The 16,646-nt window shown below is 41.7% G+C and overlaps 1 protein-coding gene across 6 annotated transcripts in view; it reads right to left on the bottom strand.

Moving 5' to 3' along the window:
* The window catches only part of LOC149280667 (peroxisomal acyl-coenzyme A oxidase 3-like), a 45,303-nt gene that overhangs the window by 27,760 nt on the left and 897 nt on the right, over window positions 1–16,646 (bottom strand). For 3 of the 6 annotated variants that reach the window (XM_089500215.1, XM_089500220.1, XM_089500217.1), the window contains exons 2-4: window positions 8,054–8,264; window positions 6,369–6,602; window positions 1,030–1,104 (exon numbers count right to left, since the gene is read on the bottom strand). In XM_089500215.1, the coding sequence (XP_089356341.1) occupies window positions 1,030–1,104; window positions 6,369–6,602; window positions 8,054–8,212 (468 nt within the window). In that variant the 5' untranslated portion in view covers window positions 8,213–8,264. Of the gene's footprint in view, window positions 1–1,029; window positions 1,105–6,368; window positions 6,603–8,053; window positions 8,265–9,882; window positions 9,985–10,464; window positions 10,537–16,646 lie in introns of those variants that run through there. The other 3 variants (XM_089500216.1, XM_089500218.1, XM_089500219.1) reach the window with 2 other exon arrangements.

The following is a 16,646-nucleotide window of genomic DNA, read 5'->3' as shown; positions in this document are numbered from 1 at the left end:
CAACTTGTAATCTTGTAGTTGCTTATTTATGAATACTAAAATATGGTTTTGTAACTTGGCAGAGGTTACTTGTCACTCCTTAGCTCCACTTTGGGAAATGTCACACCTCAGCAAGCATTTCTGTGCTGGCAACACAAACCAGGACTAAACATGTTCATTCAATGGGTTATGTGAGTCTCCACACGGAACCCTTCAGCTATGTTGCCCAAATGATAAGTCCCCAGCCCACTCTCACCCCCACATGCCATTCCTGGGAACTGGAAGGAGAAAGAAAAGACCAGCTCAGGACTTTCAGGGTTAAGTCTTTAAAATAATTAATTGCAGATCACTTCTATAACAGACAATCCCAGATTCTTGTCAAAGTATCAATAGCCAAAGTCATTTCTATCCAACTGTTCGTCCCCTTACTCCTCAGTATGAACATTTGACTCATTTTACTGTTTTTTAAAGCTGTTCAGCTGTAAGATCAGAGCTACAGAGCTAATTAAATATTGTTGCTGTTGTTATTCCACCTTTTCCTAACCATGGGACTCAAGGAAGCTTAACAAAGGCTAAATACAGCTTTAAAATGAAGTAACTCCACATTTAAGGTTGAGTCCTCATTATCAGTAATTCAGAAATGCAAAATAATCCAAATTGTCCACATGGGTGGCTGAGACAGTGACACCTTTGCTTTCTGATGGTTCAGTGTACAGAAACTTTGTTTCATGAACAATTTTTAAAAAATATATATGTGTATAAATTTACCTTCAGGCTATGTGTATAAGGTGTATATGAAACAAAACTGAATTTCATATTTAGACTTTAGCCCCATCTCCAAGATCACTCATTATGTAGATGCAAATATTCCAAAATCCAAACAACTCTGAATTCCAAAACACTTCCGGCACCATGCATTACAGATAAGAAAGACTCAGCCTGTACTGCTTGTCTAAACATTACTTTTATGCCACAACATGAATTTATATTAGACACAAAGTAGTAATTCATAAGAGCAAGATTAGTAAAAAGGAGCTTTTAAGGAAGTACCTCCATATTTCCATTTTGTTGAAGGACTTCAGCATGTTTTCCATGGCCAGCACTCTCAACTGCACCTTTGAACACCTGTAGAGGTTAAAACAAAGTTTTGATGTGAATGAGTAACAGTTAATGGAAAGATGGATGGCGATAGAAAGCACAGGAAAGTCATAATGATGTGGTCAAGGAGATTTAGAGCACATCACTGGTTCCAGTTAAAATGAACAGATAAGTGTCCCTTCCCTCCTTCCCAGAAGGAAATGTTTTGTTGCATCCTCCTGTGGCACAGTTCACATAAGTGTGACAGGAAGATAGTTCTGGCCTACATTCCACCCTACCTCAGTTTATTACATACTGAACAAATACTGAAAATTTAAGGGTGACCCCTTCCCCCCCCTCATGCTCCACCACCTGCTTATGTTTCTTCTCTGAACAGTATGTAAAGGAGGACAGAAAACATCCCACACCCAAATTAGTTACCGAATATACTCGTATATATTCCTCTCAGTCGCCAGGCATTTTCCCCAGGCTTTGGAGACGCTGGGCTGGCTGATCGCACCCCCAGAAGCCTCTCCGTAGCCAGGCTTTTTTCCCAGGGAGAGAGCCTGGCTTTGGAGACACTGGGCTGGGCAATTGCTCAGCCCCGCTGCGGGGAAGCTGGGTGGGGCGAGTGATCACCCTGCAGCTTGTCCACAGCCCGGCTGCCTTAGGAATTTTGACCCCTGACTTATTCACGGGGCATACCAAAATCCATACTTTTGCCCCCAAAAGTTGACCTCAACTTATACATGAGGTCAACTTATAGTTGAGTATATACGGTAAATAAGGGAGAAAATCTCCTTGCTCTGTGCTGAAGACTCTTTCAGATACATTCCCCTCACTTCCCAGAGGAAATAGCTCTGGTCTAAGGAACTGTTACAATTTTCAGATACCTTACAGTTTTCCAGTGCCTCATCCTAAATTATAAACTCATCTAAATATAAAACTAGAATTTGGGGGATGATGAAAGGGTTCTACCATCAGAAGTGTTCTGCACACCCAATCTGCCTTGCCTGTCCTGCCCTGCCCCCTGACTTCCGAGCAGCTGCGCCAATAAAGAACACTCATGTAGGAGAAGCCACTTTTACGCAATAGCACAGCAAGTTCAAGACAGAAAAAGCTGTACTGGGCTTTTTGATACCAAGACAGATAACTGTAAATTGCAGTACCTTCTTCTTTGTCCTGATCAATTTACAAGCTTCATTATCACAGCAAGCTATCAAAATCTTTTCAATTTGAAATTTGTGTCACTGGATGAGCTTTATTTCCCTAGATTTAGTACTCTGCTTAAAGTTGTATGAACTGATTGTAAAGTGATTACCACCAGTAATCACTGGGCAGCAGAGCTCACTGGTGAAATATTTGGCAGATGAATAATGGAACCACCAATGGACTGAACTGCTAAACTAGCTTGCAATACATGATTAGTTGATTTGTCTGATAAATTAATCATAGCAGATTTACACCCTTAACCTTTGGTACAGGGAGGTAACGTTTCTAGTGATGGTACAAAGGACAACTATTCCACTACATTTCAGTAGAGAAGGCCCTATTCTTTCTAAATATCAGGGAGATGTAAAAACATTTTTCTTATTAAATCAGGGATTTTGTACTTCCCATGACTGTCCTCTTGCAGAGCAACACTGACAAGTGTTAATTTAAAAAAGCCGGCATGGTGTAGTGGTTTGAGTATTGGACTATAGAGACCAGGGTTCGAATCCTGGCTCGACCATGTAAACACACTGGATGAGCCTGGACAAGTCACACTCAGAGGATGGCAAAAGCAACTTTCCCTCCTGCCCCCGCGAAGAAACATGCAAAGGAAATCCCATGATAGGTTTGCCTTATGGTTGCCGTGAATTGGAAATGACTTGAAGGCACACAACAACAATAAAGGGAAACTCAACCATGTGTTAACCTACTCTTGTATTGTATTTTGTGGTCATTTGAGGGGAGGGGATTGGGGGGATCTGATCTCTCTTGTATGTAGCACTCTTCTCTCTGGGCACAGGCATAGTCCATTCAGAAAAACTGCATTTCTTAGTTATCCTCAGATATGGATGAGGTCGCAAAGGTATTAGAATCTAAGTGTTTCTGCACTTAAATATTTATTATTACTAGACTGATATCCTGACGTTCTCTCTAAAATGGCTCCTTACAATGACTTAGGCAGGTGAGATAGCTTTATACACTGCTATATACAGAAATCTGGTACCTGGTGCATAATCTCTCAGCTCTGAACAAAGTTCTGAGGCACTTAGCTATCAGGATATTTTTGGCCTCCTGGTGGCAAAGATATATTTAAGAATTCAGATAACATTCCTGTATTTAAGAGAGAAAGAGTGGGTCTGTACTGAAAAATCCAGTGATTGAAAGTCGCATATATTCTGTTCACATGTGACTTTCACTCACTGGATTCTTACAGGGTACCACATCTTTTGCAGTTGTGCACAAACAGGCTCTCCAAATTCTCCAACCCACCTGTGGGCTAAGATATTGGTGAAAACATTTCAACACATCTCCCCAAGGAAAAAAGAAATTCTCCAACACGTTTCTCACAGGTGGGCTCTCCCTTAGCGATGGTTATAGCAGTTTTGTTATTTGTGTCTTTGTTCATTTGGTTTTTTTGTGTTATGTGAGAGGTCCAGACCAGGATTATTAGGTTCCAACCAGCTGAACTGAGTCTTCTGGCTCCTACCTCTTATGTAGGGCTAAAACTCATGCGGTAAGTTATAATGCTGCCAGCACCACAATCACACCTTACCCATCCACTCAGTCTGAAGTGGGATAACCCAGTCCTATATCTGACACTAGATCACTGTAAGATGCAACGCCCAAACCACATCCAGAGCTTTAGACACTAGCATGTAATCAAGAGGTCTGGTTTGGCCTGGCCTTGACCAAAGCAAATTCCATAATAGCTCAGCACCAAATTGGGGAGATGGATTTATCTACACCAAGTAGGAAAGCTGGGGGGATAGTTATAGACCAAAAAATACTCTGGAAAGTATTACAACAGGCAGAAAATTACAAACATATAAGTACCAAAATATCTAACAACATAGCATACCACAAGAATAATGCATATACAGAGCAAAAGACTCTTAGGCCAAGACAGCACAATGGCTAACATATAATACTAGACAGTAGCACATTGTGTAGCAATGTGGAACATGGACAAAAGGTATGCTTTTCACACCTTTTATCTCTGGCAACCATGTAGGACACAGTTAACAAATAAAAAGTCTGGAATGTCTAAAGGCTAAAGCTCTGGATGTGGTTTGGACTAGAATAATTTAGGCCTTGCAAATGAGTAAGTTTCAATAACATTTTCATCTGAATTTGCTTTCACTTGGGAGCACTAGGGAGCCCCTTGACTAGGCCAAAACATGTCCACATAATGATAGATTGTTGCTCATCATTACTGTTTCATATCTGAATGGGTGAGAGAAACACACAGAGATGGAGATTGAAAGAGAAAGAGAGAGAGAGAGAGAGAGAGAGAGAGAGAGAACACAGTGTCTATGTGTAAGTTTATGGAAAAGAGAAAGGGTATAGCTGTCCCCTCAATACAAAGCTATATCAGGCAAAACTAATTAAATATATTTTAATTAACAAATACATTCAAATAAGTGTATGTGTAGATCCCCTGCTCAAACTAGGTACTTTTGATCTTGCTGTGTTGTTGTTACTACATGCAACAGGATTGTTATGGGATACATTTTTCATGTGTTGTTGTATAGATGATTATCATCACCATTTTCATTTTGCTGCTGTGATTAGTACTACTACGGTATTTATTTTTTAAAAAAAGATATTTATTTTTCTGCTTCAGCTCCCAAAGCAAAGTACAGATTCATTCTGGAGTAAGAGAACATGTCTTTAGATCAATATTTTGTGTGCTTCCCTCTACTCCCACAATTTGTACTCATAATTTTAACCATCTGATTTGCTTTGCTCCTGTGGAGCTGAACTTTCTGTCCTAAAAGAGATTGTGTAGTTGCAAAAGACACTGGTGCATGGATTATATTTATCACTGCTACTTCCTAATACATGCAAATAGGTGGATTTGGAATTTATTTAGCCATTTGATTCACTTTCTTCCTTTGTGTCTTCCTGTCTGCAAAGATTGCTCTTATGCTGCTGTGGGGATGATGATGATGGCTGATGCTGCTAATTATTGCTGTTAATGTTGCTCTGTCTCTAGTGACCTTTCATCCTCCAGTGGTTCACAGTCTGAACAGTGGAAGTGACTCACATTATCATTTATGAGTGAAGCCCCTGCTCCCAGGTCAGATCATGGGCTCCTCCGGCCCTTTGGTCTACCTAACAAACTTCAGTATGCATTGTACCATCATTAACTAACAACCAAAAGTGGGCCAACAAATTACTTTTCAAAAGTAATGAGCTACTTTCAAAAAGTAACACTTTAAGCTTGGGCCATACAAAACATTTATATTGTTTCCATTTCTGATTGCTAACATCATGTTAGACCATAGCAAAAGCTCCCACCCTGAGACAGCAAATATTAACAAAATCAATAAGCACCAGCAATAATAACAAACAACCAGTCCAGTTAGTTTGAAACTCCATGTTGCTACCTGGGCACCACAATTCAAAAAGGATGTGTAGAAACTGGAGTGTGTCCAAAGAAGGGCGACTAAAATGGTGATGGGTCTGGCAACCAACCCTATGAGGAGCTGGGGATGTTTAGCCTGGAGAAGAGAAGGTTAAGAAGTGATATGATAGCCCTGTTTAAATATTTGAAGGGATGTCATGTTGAGGAGGGAGCAAGCTTGTTTTCTGCTGCTCCAGAGAATAGGACCCGGAGCAATGGATGCAAGCTACAGGAAAAGAGATTCCACCTCAACATTAGGAGGAACTTCCTGACAGTAAGGGCTATTCAACAGTGGAACACAATCCCTCAGAGGGTGGTGGAATCTCCCCCATTGGAGGCCTTTAAACAGAGGCTGGATCGCTGTCAGATATGCTTTAAGTTTTCCTGCATGGCAGGAGGTTAGACTGGATGTCCCTTGTGGTCTCTTCCAACTCAGTGATTCTAAGAGTCCAACAAAAGACATTTTAAAAACCCAACAAGAAGACATGAGTTTCCAAGGACACATGGTGCCACTGCAGAAAAGGCCCTCTGTTGCATTTGTCAACTTAATTTCCCTGAAGATGGGCAGATGAGAAGGATTTTTATAGCTACCAAGAATATTTCTCAAAATTAAAATGAAATGCATTGTTAATGGACTTGAGTATGTAACTTTAAGCATTATCTATAACAAAGTTTTCATCTTTATTCCACATACCTGGCTATTTAGCAAATATTTGGCCCCAAGGGACCAATCATACATTCCAAGGCAGGTAATCAGTGCCACAAGTTTTAACGGTTTCTCCATCAGCTCTTCAAGCCTTAGAAAATCATATTCAAAGAGTCTTCTAGAGCGAAGGAAGGTTAACTCACGATATTTCTCAAGAGATAATTCTTCTCCAGCACGATGAGCAAAGAGAGGATCATTTTCAAGAGTTGAGAATATTTTATTCTTTATGGAAGAAAAATACGAGAATTCTTGAACAAGATACACTTGAAGCCACCACTTAACTGCAGATTACTTATTATTTTCTGCACTAACACATTCTTAATTATTTCCTTATGTCCCAAGAGTAGTATAAGAATGATAGATTTCAAATCAGTTAAAGGTTCGTGAATAAATATAAATAAAATCAAATAAAAAAATCACTTAAAATCACAAAATACAACAATATGTGTAAGTAAGAGCACAATTAAATTTTGCTTCAGTGAGCAATAACTGTATGAAATTACTTATGGTCTAGTTCATGCCCAGTTGATTTAATATGGGTAAACATGACAACACAGGACAAGGTCACATCCTCAGATCGATGAGGGATATATGGGAGAAGGCTCTTCCTTAAGTAAAAATAGGACAGATGGCACCAGAGAGTAAAAACACAAGAGGAGCAGTAGAGTCCCAAATCCTGGTGTGTCTGTATCTTTGTGCCTTCAAGTCTCTTGCCTGACTTGATCCTATGGATCTCATAGGCAAGAAATATTAAGAGTGATTTTGCCAGTTCCTTCCTCTGAAATATAGCCTACAGCATCTTATATTCCATGATGGTCCCCCATCCAAGACCTGGCAGGATCATGTGTCTCCAAGTTAGTGTGTATATGTACCTTCAAGTCACCGAGTGTTTTCGTAATCACAGAATATTCTGTGACTTTGCCTACAGTACCTGGTTGTTGTTGTTTTGCAGTCTCTCATCCAATTACTAAACAGAGCTGACCCTGCTTAGCTTCCAAGACCTGATAAGATCTGGTCCCTTTGGGGCATTAGGCTCTCCTTCAAGGTAATACCTAAATGTTAATAGCTGCATGTGAAGTGTCCAATGTTTTTAACAGAACTTCTTCTGTAATGTTTTCAAATAACGTATGTTTCTTTTTTAAAAACAACCCCTCAGTGATTAAGCAAGGCAAGTATACACAGTCATTTTTACAACTGGGATGGCAAAGTGTCAAAACTAAGCAGAATATTGGTCCAAACACAGTGCAGAAATAATCCTGTTTGAGACCGCTTTAACTGCCCTGGCTTAGTGCAGAGGAGTCCTGGGAACTGTCATTTATTATGTCCCTAGAGCTCTCTGACAGAGGCAGCTAAATAGCTGACAAAACTACAGTTCCCAGAATTCTCTAGCATGGAGCCACGGCAGTTAAAGCGGTCTCAAACTGGATTATTTCTGCATTGGGTTTTGGACTGTTGACTATCATGTCTGTCAGTGTAAATTCCCAGTACAAAGGAATCATTTGGTCTACCTGGATGTAGTTATTTCTGCCTATGCTGAATTTAAAACTACTAAAATTTCCTGGCAGATTTCCTGGCAACAGGTAAGATGTGGGCATAAAAAAAAAGAACAAACTTTTAATAGGGTGTTAAGTGGTATACAAAAACTCTTTAATAAATAATATTTTAAACCTTACCTTAAAATAGACGAGATCTTCACCCTCTATGAATAATGCCATCTCTTTCCAATTAAAGGATGCCTTTTTCCGGTAAGCACAGAGTGGTCCCTTGGGTAGGTCTGGTAGCAGTGAAGTGTTCAAAGAGTTGGACTTTTCCAGATCACTGATAGATGCCATCTTGGCACAGAATACTTGTCCTCCAACGCAATGTCCCCCAATTTTTTAAAAGCTGTTTAAAAATATCACAAACACTTCTGATGAGCAGAAGAAAATACAGCCAGTACATAATCCTTTCAGTTTACAATTAACAATCATCCATAAATTAGGAGGTAACCACAGATTATTTAACAAACATTACCTTTTGTTTTTCACTTGGTACAATTACTACTCTTAGTCAATGGGAAAAACTTTTGTCCTGATCCAATCCTTACACTTAAAGGCAGGGAGAAATAGGTGCACCAACACAGAGAGAATGCAGCCTAAGCCAGAAAAAAGCTAGGCTTCTCCCAGCTCCTTCCTGTCAGTTGAAACTGCTGGGAGAAACCAGATCAACCAGAAAGCAGCAGATCAAGCAGCTAGTCATGGCTGGAGGGACGTTTTGCTCCTAGAACCTTCCTGACAGTAGCTGTTAGGAGCAATTTGTGAACTGGTTCTCTGAATGAAAATGATGGCCACTGAACACATAGGAAAACCATGCCTTTGTGAACTCCTGCTAGTCCTCAAAGTACACCTGAACTGAGACCACAGGTTGATAGTGACGTTTCTACAGTAATTCTTTAAGGTGGCATTTTAAGTTTCAGGGTCTGACTGGAAACAATGGATGATAAGAGTATCTAAGCTATATTTTATACTGATCTACTTCGATGCTTAGAAGCACTGTATATACTTGACTAGGGCCTGTTACAGACAGCCAAAATAAAGCTGCTTCGAGTCACAGTAGAGATATGGTGTTTCAATGATGCATGCGTCCTAAGAGTCCAGAAGTCTCACCAAAGCCACGCTCCAGCCTGGAGCGTGGCTTTGGTGTGGCTTCTGGACTCTTAGGATGCATGCATCATTGAAACACCATACCTCCACTGTGACTCGAAGCAGCTTTATTTTGGCTGTCTGTATCAGGCCTATAAGTCAACCTCATGTATAAGTTGAGCACAGATTTTGGGAGCAAAACTATGCATTTTGATATGACCCATGGATAAGTCAAGGGTAAAACATAAGACTATGTAACAGAGGATCTCAAGGAAAAGCAAAGGAAAAACATTACCAAAAAACTTACAAAATCCCGGAAGGCATAACTGTCTATGCTCACAGTAAAGACTGGATGGATGAGAGAGTAGAGAGGGGTCAGTATTTCCAGGACAGATTATACTCTTGCCTTTCACCAGGGATGGATCCCTTTTTTTTTTAAAGTAAGAACTGCAATATTTTCATCGACCCATAGATAAGTCAACTTGGCTTTTTGGGTCAATTTTTTTGACTAAAATTTCTAGACTTATATAATTATCTCAGAAGTGCTCTGAATATTTCTCCTTGGTCAGAAATCAACCCTTGATATGAATACCAGGAGAGGAAAATACATTAAAAGGACGAGGAAAAACTCAGACAAAGAGTAATATGATTCATGGAACTAATAAAAATTAACAGGAAAATATCACCTACTGGTCCTTCAGGTTCAGCATTATCTGACAAGAAATAGGTCTCCTAACATCTTAGGCAAAGGATGTTCCTAGCCGTTAGAGATTTTTTCCCCTGAAAATATTGTACATTGCTGAACTATGCCCTTCTCCATTTATCTCATAATGGAAGCCCTTCCTCAGCACTTGCAAAACTCCCTTTATCTCAACAATTACCTTCAGTCAGTAAGCAATTATCTTGTTATTCAGATAGGGTATTGGCAGCTGACCACTTGCTGGTGACTGTGTTTTACCATGTCAGTGTGGTATTCTCTCTCTCTCTCTCTCTCCTTCTCTAGATGAGTTTAAAATAGAGTTTTAAATCATTTCAGTATTTAATTGCTTTGTATTTTAATTATGTCTTGTTACTAGTATTATTCAAGCAAATAACATTAGAATACAAGTTCCCTTGATCCCGCCATTCTTGAAAAAAAGCAGGATATAACTATAATGAATAAATAAGATAAGAACATCCTTTTCTAAATATTGTCCAGCACCCTTAAGGCAGAGATCGAAGAAAAGATATCATTTTGTAAGTTCTTATAACCTAATTCTTCATGGATGCACCAAAAAAAAAAAAAGCTAGAATGGCTGCTTAGACAGAGGAAGAAGAAACTGGATAGCCCTGTTTATTCTTTCCAGATACACTTTCAACTCCCTGCATAATCTAGATGATGATTATTTATGCCAGGGAGTACCAAAGTCCAAGTTCACTTGCTGTTTGAAAATACAGAAATTCTGGACCATGCCAACACCTACCAGGTCAGAATGCGCTGGGAAGCCACTGAAATCCATAAATACCTGGACAACTTCAACAGGAAAGAAGAAACCCTTAAAGTAAACAAAGGGCCCATACAGACAGGCCAAAATAAAGCTGCTTCAGGTCACAGTTTATCTGTTTTATACATCATAAATAAAATATTTTTTAAACACAGTAATATAAAACAGGAAGAAAAAAACAGAAAACTGTACAAACATATAAACTAATTACAGGTGACATAATTAGGGTTGCCATAACCCGGCTGCAACCGGGATTATCTTGGTTTTGGCGGCCCCAGGCCCCTCCCGTCCCGGGTGCCGCCAAAAACCGGGACAACCCCAGTTACAGCCGGGTTGCAGCGCTTGTCCGCACTGCCCTCCTCCTCCTCCACCGCACGGAGGAGGAAGAGGAGGGCCGCGCGGCCTGGGGCGGAGGAGGCAAAAGGGGAAGCCCCGCGCCACCCTCCTCCTTCTCCTCTGCCTCCTCCGCCCGCCACCAGGCCGCGCAGCACATAGAGGAGGGGGGAGGAGGAGGAGGAAAGAGGAGGAGGAGGAAGAGGAGGAGGAGGGGGAGCAGAAGGAGGAGGAGGAAGAGGAGGAGGAGGGGGAGCAGAAGGAGGAAGAGGAGGAAGAAGAGGAGGCGGGGGAGCAGAAGGAGGAAGAGGAGGAAGGGGAGTAGGAGAAGGAGGGAGCAGAAGGATGAAGAGGAGGAAGAGGAGGAGGGGGGAGCAGAAGGAGGAAGAGGAGGAAGAGGAGGAGGGGGAGCAGAAGGAGGAGGAGGAAGAGGAGGAGGAGGGGGAGCAGAAGGAGGAAGAGGAGGAAGAAGAGGAGGCGGGGGAGCAGAAGGAGAAAGAGGAGGAAGGGGAGTAGGAGAAGGAGGGAGCAGAAGGTGGAAGAGGAGGAAGAGGAGGAGGGGGAGCAGAAGGAGGAGGTGGTGAGTGGCCAGAGGCCTCAAGGTTTTTTTAAATTTTATTTTGCCTGCTTTAATTGCTAACAAGTCTCCCTTGCTTTGTCAATGATAGTGTGATGATGATGATGATGATGATGATATGAGTCAGCTTGAGAGGCATGCAGGCACTGTTTCTGAAGCCGAGAGAGTGTCACCTTCCAAAGTGTGTTTTGTGTGCTTTTAATGCTAACAAGTCTCCCTTGCTTTGACAATGATAGTGTGGTGATGGTGATGATGATATGAGTCAGCTTCAGAGGCATGCATGCACTGTTTCTGAAGCCGAGAGAGTGTCACCTTCCAAAGTGCCCTTTCTGTGTGTTTTTTGTTCTTTAATGGTGATATTGATATCAGCAAGCCTCTGAGGCATGGTCAATGTAAATTGCTGTGATTTTTACAAACTCATGCACAGTGAAGAAAAACCAAAGTCCCTTGACCAAGTACACACTTCTGAGAAGTACACTTGGTGCAAGAACTGTGAAACCACCTTGACATGTTCAATATGCATAAGCCATGTTAAACCATGCTAAGTGTTAAACCCAAGGGGTTTGGTTATGGAATAAGCCTCTGATGCAAGAGGCCATGTTAAGTAAAGCCATGTTCAATGCCCAAATGTGCTGTTGTGTGTGTTTTGGAATGGAGGTTGGGGGTGTTTGGCCAGAAAGGGAAGTCCATTTCTGCCATCTGTCTAGAAATAATGCCAAAATGTCCTCCATTTTGATCATGCCTAAGAAACATGCATTTATATTAACATTTTTAAAAAATCATCAATTTTTTCGTGTGTCCTCCATTTTTTAAAAAAATGTGCCCTACATTTGAAAATGTTGTCCTACATTTGTCCTGGTTTGGAGGTCCTGACTTATGGCAACCCTAGACATAATACATATTCACATTAAGGCATCACAACCAAATAGCACCCAGACCCAGCAGACTTCCTGAGCAATTCCTTTTGACATTACAATTGTAACATTTCTCTTCTCTAACATTCATCATGACTCTTGAAATACTCCTTAACCAAATAAGGAATGATGTTGAAATAAAAGGGGCACAAATCAAAGGGCAAATATATACAATAAAAGCATATGCGGACGAGATGGTGATAATATCGGAAGACCCAATTGAAAATATAAACAAATTAATGGTGAAGATTTCAGAATTTGGAAGATTTGCCGGACTTAAAATCAACAAAACAAAAACACAAATTTCAACAATGAATATGACACAAAAAGAAGATAAAGTATTACAAAATACAACCAGGTTCCAAGTTAGTAAAAAAGTTAAATATTTATCTAAGAAAAATTCAGAATCATTTGATAATAATTATGCAACAACATGGAGAAAAATAAGAGAAGACTTAAATAAATGGTCACAATTAAATGTATCCTTACTGGGCAGGATGGCTATGGCAAAAATGAACATATTACCCACATTTATGTTTTTATTTCAAAATTTGCTAATACTATACAATGATGAACAATTCAAAATTTGGGGGAAAGATATCTAAATTTACTTGGGCCGGTCAAAAACTTTGATTTAAATGGAAAGTAATGAAAGATGCCAAGGAGCGAGGAGGACTGGGGATACCAGACTTCAAAATATACTTTTACGCATGTGCTCTTGATTGGATAAAGAACTGGATAACATTTAATGATGAAAAAACTTTGAATCTTGAAGGGTTTAATCAAAGGTACGGATGACATGGATATTTATGGTACAATCGAGTTGAAGCACATTGGCCACATTATCAGAAGATCGTTACTTACTGTTTGGAAAAAGGTGAAAGCAACATTTAATAATAAATTACCAAATTGGTTGTCATTGGAAATTTGGTCGAGAAATACAACTAAAAATTTTTTTTTGAAATATCAAAATGTATTAAACTGGGAAGAAGATAAGCCACAGTTAAAGGCGATCAATGAATTGGAAGAATCCGGATTTAGATGTGACTGGTTTACTTATCACCAAATTAAAGAAAGGTTCAGAATGGATTCAAAATTAGAAGGAATTGCTAAAAATAGAAATGAATTGGACCATATTACTGTAAACTCAAAAAAAGTCACCGATCTTTAAATTATATAAACTTTTGTTAAAGACAGCATTCGAAGATGAGGCAATTAGACCAAGTAGACCATAAGTTGAATATGAGTCAACAGTGTGATGCGGCAGCTAACAAGGCCAATGCGATTTTAGGCTGCATCAATAGAAGTATAGTGTCTAGATCAAGGGAAGTCATAGTGCCACTCTATTCTGCTTTGGTCAGGCCCCACTTTGAATATTGTGTCCAGTTCTGGGCCCCACAATTAAAAAAGGACATTGAGAAACTGGGGCATGTCTAAAGGAAGGTGACTAAAATGGTGAGAGGTCTGGAAACCATGCCCTATGAGGAATGCCTTAGGGAGCTGTGGATGTTTAGCCTGGAGAAAAGAAGGTTAAGGGGTGATATGATAGCCCTGTTTAAATATTTGAAGGGGTGTCATATTGAGGAGGGAGCAAGCTTGTTTTCTGCTGCTCCAGAAATTAGGACCCGGAGCAATGGATGCAAGCTACAACAAAAGAGATTCCACCCCAACATTATGAGGAACTTCCTGACAGTAAGGGCTGTTCGACAGTGGAACAAACTCCCTCGGAGAGTAGTGGAGTCTCCCTCCTTGGAGGTATTTAAACAGGGGCTGGATGGCCATCTGTCGGGGATGCTTTGATTTGGATTTCCTGCATGGCAGGGAGTTGGACTAGATGGCACTTGCGGTCTCTTCCAACTCTGTTATTCTATGATTCAATTAATGAATGTACCATAAAACGGGCTAACAATATTGGACACTCCTCTGTCAAATTAGGAAGCTGGGAGAGAGCTTGGGGCCAAGGCTTAACATTCGTACTGTGCACAGATCTCAAATTGAACTCTTACAAAATGGTACATAGATGGTGTCTTACACCAAAGAAGTGAGGGGAAACCAAGGGGTTTGAAAAAGGTGAATGTTGGAAATGCAAAAAAATAAACATTAAAAAAATGAAGGTCCTTTATTCCATATTTGAGGGACTTCAAAGGCAGCTACTAATTTTTTGGGGGAAAAATCCGTCAAATAATACAAAAAATACTTCAACGTTCAATAAAAATGCTGCCAGAACTTTGTTTTACTAAATATTGTGGAAGGGAAAAACGCAAGGAAACACGTGAAACTCATTTTATATGCTGCTGCAGCAGCCAGACCTATATATATATGCACAGAAATGGAAAGATGAAAGTGAGCCCAACATAAATGATTGGCTCATGAAATGTTTCCAGATGATACATTAATGATGACGCGTTACAGACGCACCGAAGGGGCGTGCTAGGGTTAGGAAGGGGCGTGCTAGGGTTAGGAAGGGGCGTGCTAGGGTTAGGAAGGGGCGTGCTAGGGTTAGGAAGGGGCGTGCTAGGGTTAGGAAGGGGCGTGCTAGGGTTAGGAAGGGGCGTGCTAGGGTTAGGAAGGGGCGTGCTAGGGTTAGGAAGGGGCGTGTTAGGGTTAGGAAGGGGCGTGTTAGGGTTAGGAAGGGGCGTGTTAGGGTTAGGAAGGGGCGTGCTAGGGTTAGGAAGGGGCGTGCTAGGGTTAGGAAGGGGCGTGCTAGGGTTAGGAAGGGGCGTGCTAGGGTTAGGAAGGGGCGTGCTAGGGTTAGGAAGGGGCGTGTTAGGGTTAGGAAGGGGCGTGTTAGGGTTAGGAAGGGGCGTGTTAGGGTTAGGAAGGGGCGTGCTAGGGTTAGGAAGGGGCGTGCTAGGGTTAGGAAGGGGCGTGCTAGGGTTAGGAAGGGGCGTGCTAGGGTTAGGAAGGGGCGTGCTAGGGTTAGGAAGGGGCGTGCTAGGGTTAGGAAGGGGCGTGCTAGGGTTAGGAAGGGGCGTGCTAGGGTTAGGAAGGGGCGTGCTAGGGTTAGGAAGGGGCGTGTTAGGGTTAGGAAGGGGCGTGCTAGGGTTAGGAAGGGGCGTGCTAGGGTTAGGAAGGGGCGTGCTAGGGTTAGGAAGGGGCGTGCTAGGGTTAGGAAGGGGCGTGCTAGGGTTAGGAAGGGGCGTGCTAGGGTTAGGAAGGGGCGTGCTAGGGTTAGGAAGGGGCGTGCTAGGGTTAGGAAGGGGCGTGCTAGGGTTAGGAAGGGGCGTGCTAGGGTTAGGAAGGGGCGTGCTAGGGTTAGGAAGGGGCGTGTTAGGGTTAGGAAGGGGCGTGTTAGGGTTAGGAAGGGGCGTGCTAGGGTTAGGAAGGGGCGTGCTAGGGTTAGGAAGGGGCGTGCTAGGGTTAGGAAGGGGCGTGCTAGGGTTAGGAAGGGGCGTGTTAGGGTTAGGAAGGGGCGTGCTAGGGTTAGGAAGGGGCGTGCTAGGGTTAGGAAGGGGCGTGCTAGGGTTAGGAAGGGGCGTGTTAGGGTTAGGAAGGGGCGTGTTAGGGTTAGGAAGGGGCGTGTTAGGGTTGAGAAGGGGTGTCCCTTCCGGACGCCCCTCAACCCTAATACGGACCGAGTATGTACAAAATGGTGGTGCCCATCCACCGGGGCCCGCCATTTTGATGTTGCGGATGTGTAGTGTCCTGACGTCGCATGGCAGAAGTGACGCCGCGAGTGCGTGACTAGTGCCTTGTGGTGGCACTTCCGGGTCGCAGAAGGAAGCACCATTTCAGCACTTCTTTCTTGCTGAACCTGGGAACTGTGCGGTTTGACCGCCGCGGTTCCCGGGCGTAGCAAATGGCGGTGGTGGCGTAACGCGCCAATAAGTGGGAAATTAATTGAGGGATGGGACAGCGAACGAGGGGAAGTGCAAACATCTTGTAAAGACAAATGGTCCCCCAAAGATTGAAAATATATACTAAATTAGAAAGAAACATGCTATAATGATTACGATAAGACAATGATTATGGTAAGAGCTAGAGTCTCAAGGCATGGCTAACTGTTAGCTTTTGAGATACACAATTTCGACCGGGACTACTCTATAAAACAGCAAATATGGAGGGGAACAGAGCGGATCTAAGTGGAAGCGATGGAGAATAAGAATAACATCGTGCAGATTTTGAGCTTTAATGACACCAAAGCAGTAATAATAATAATAATAATTATTATTATTAACATTGTGCAGATTTTGAGCTTTAATGACAGCAAAGCAGTAATAATAATAATAATAATTATTATTATTATTAACATTGTGCAGATTTTGAGCTTTAATGACACCAAAGCAGTAATAATAATAATAATAATAATAATTAACATTGTGCAGATTTTGAGCTTT

The sequence above is a fragment of the Sceloporus occidentalis genome, unplaced genomic scaffold (genome assembly GCF_023333645.1).
Source record: "Sceloporus occidentalis isolate IW3139 unplaced genomic scaffold, rSceOcc1.0.p SCAF_150, whole genome shotgun sequence".
NCBI lineage: Eukaryota > Metazoa > Chordata > Lepidosauria > Squamata > Phrynosomatidae > Sceloporus > Sceloporus occidentalis.
This window is presented reverse-complemented; position numbering and strand designations above follow the sequence as displayed.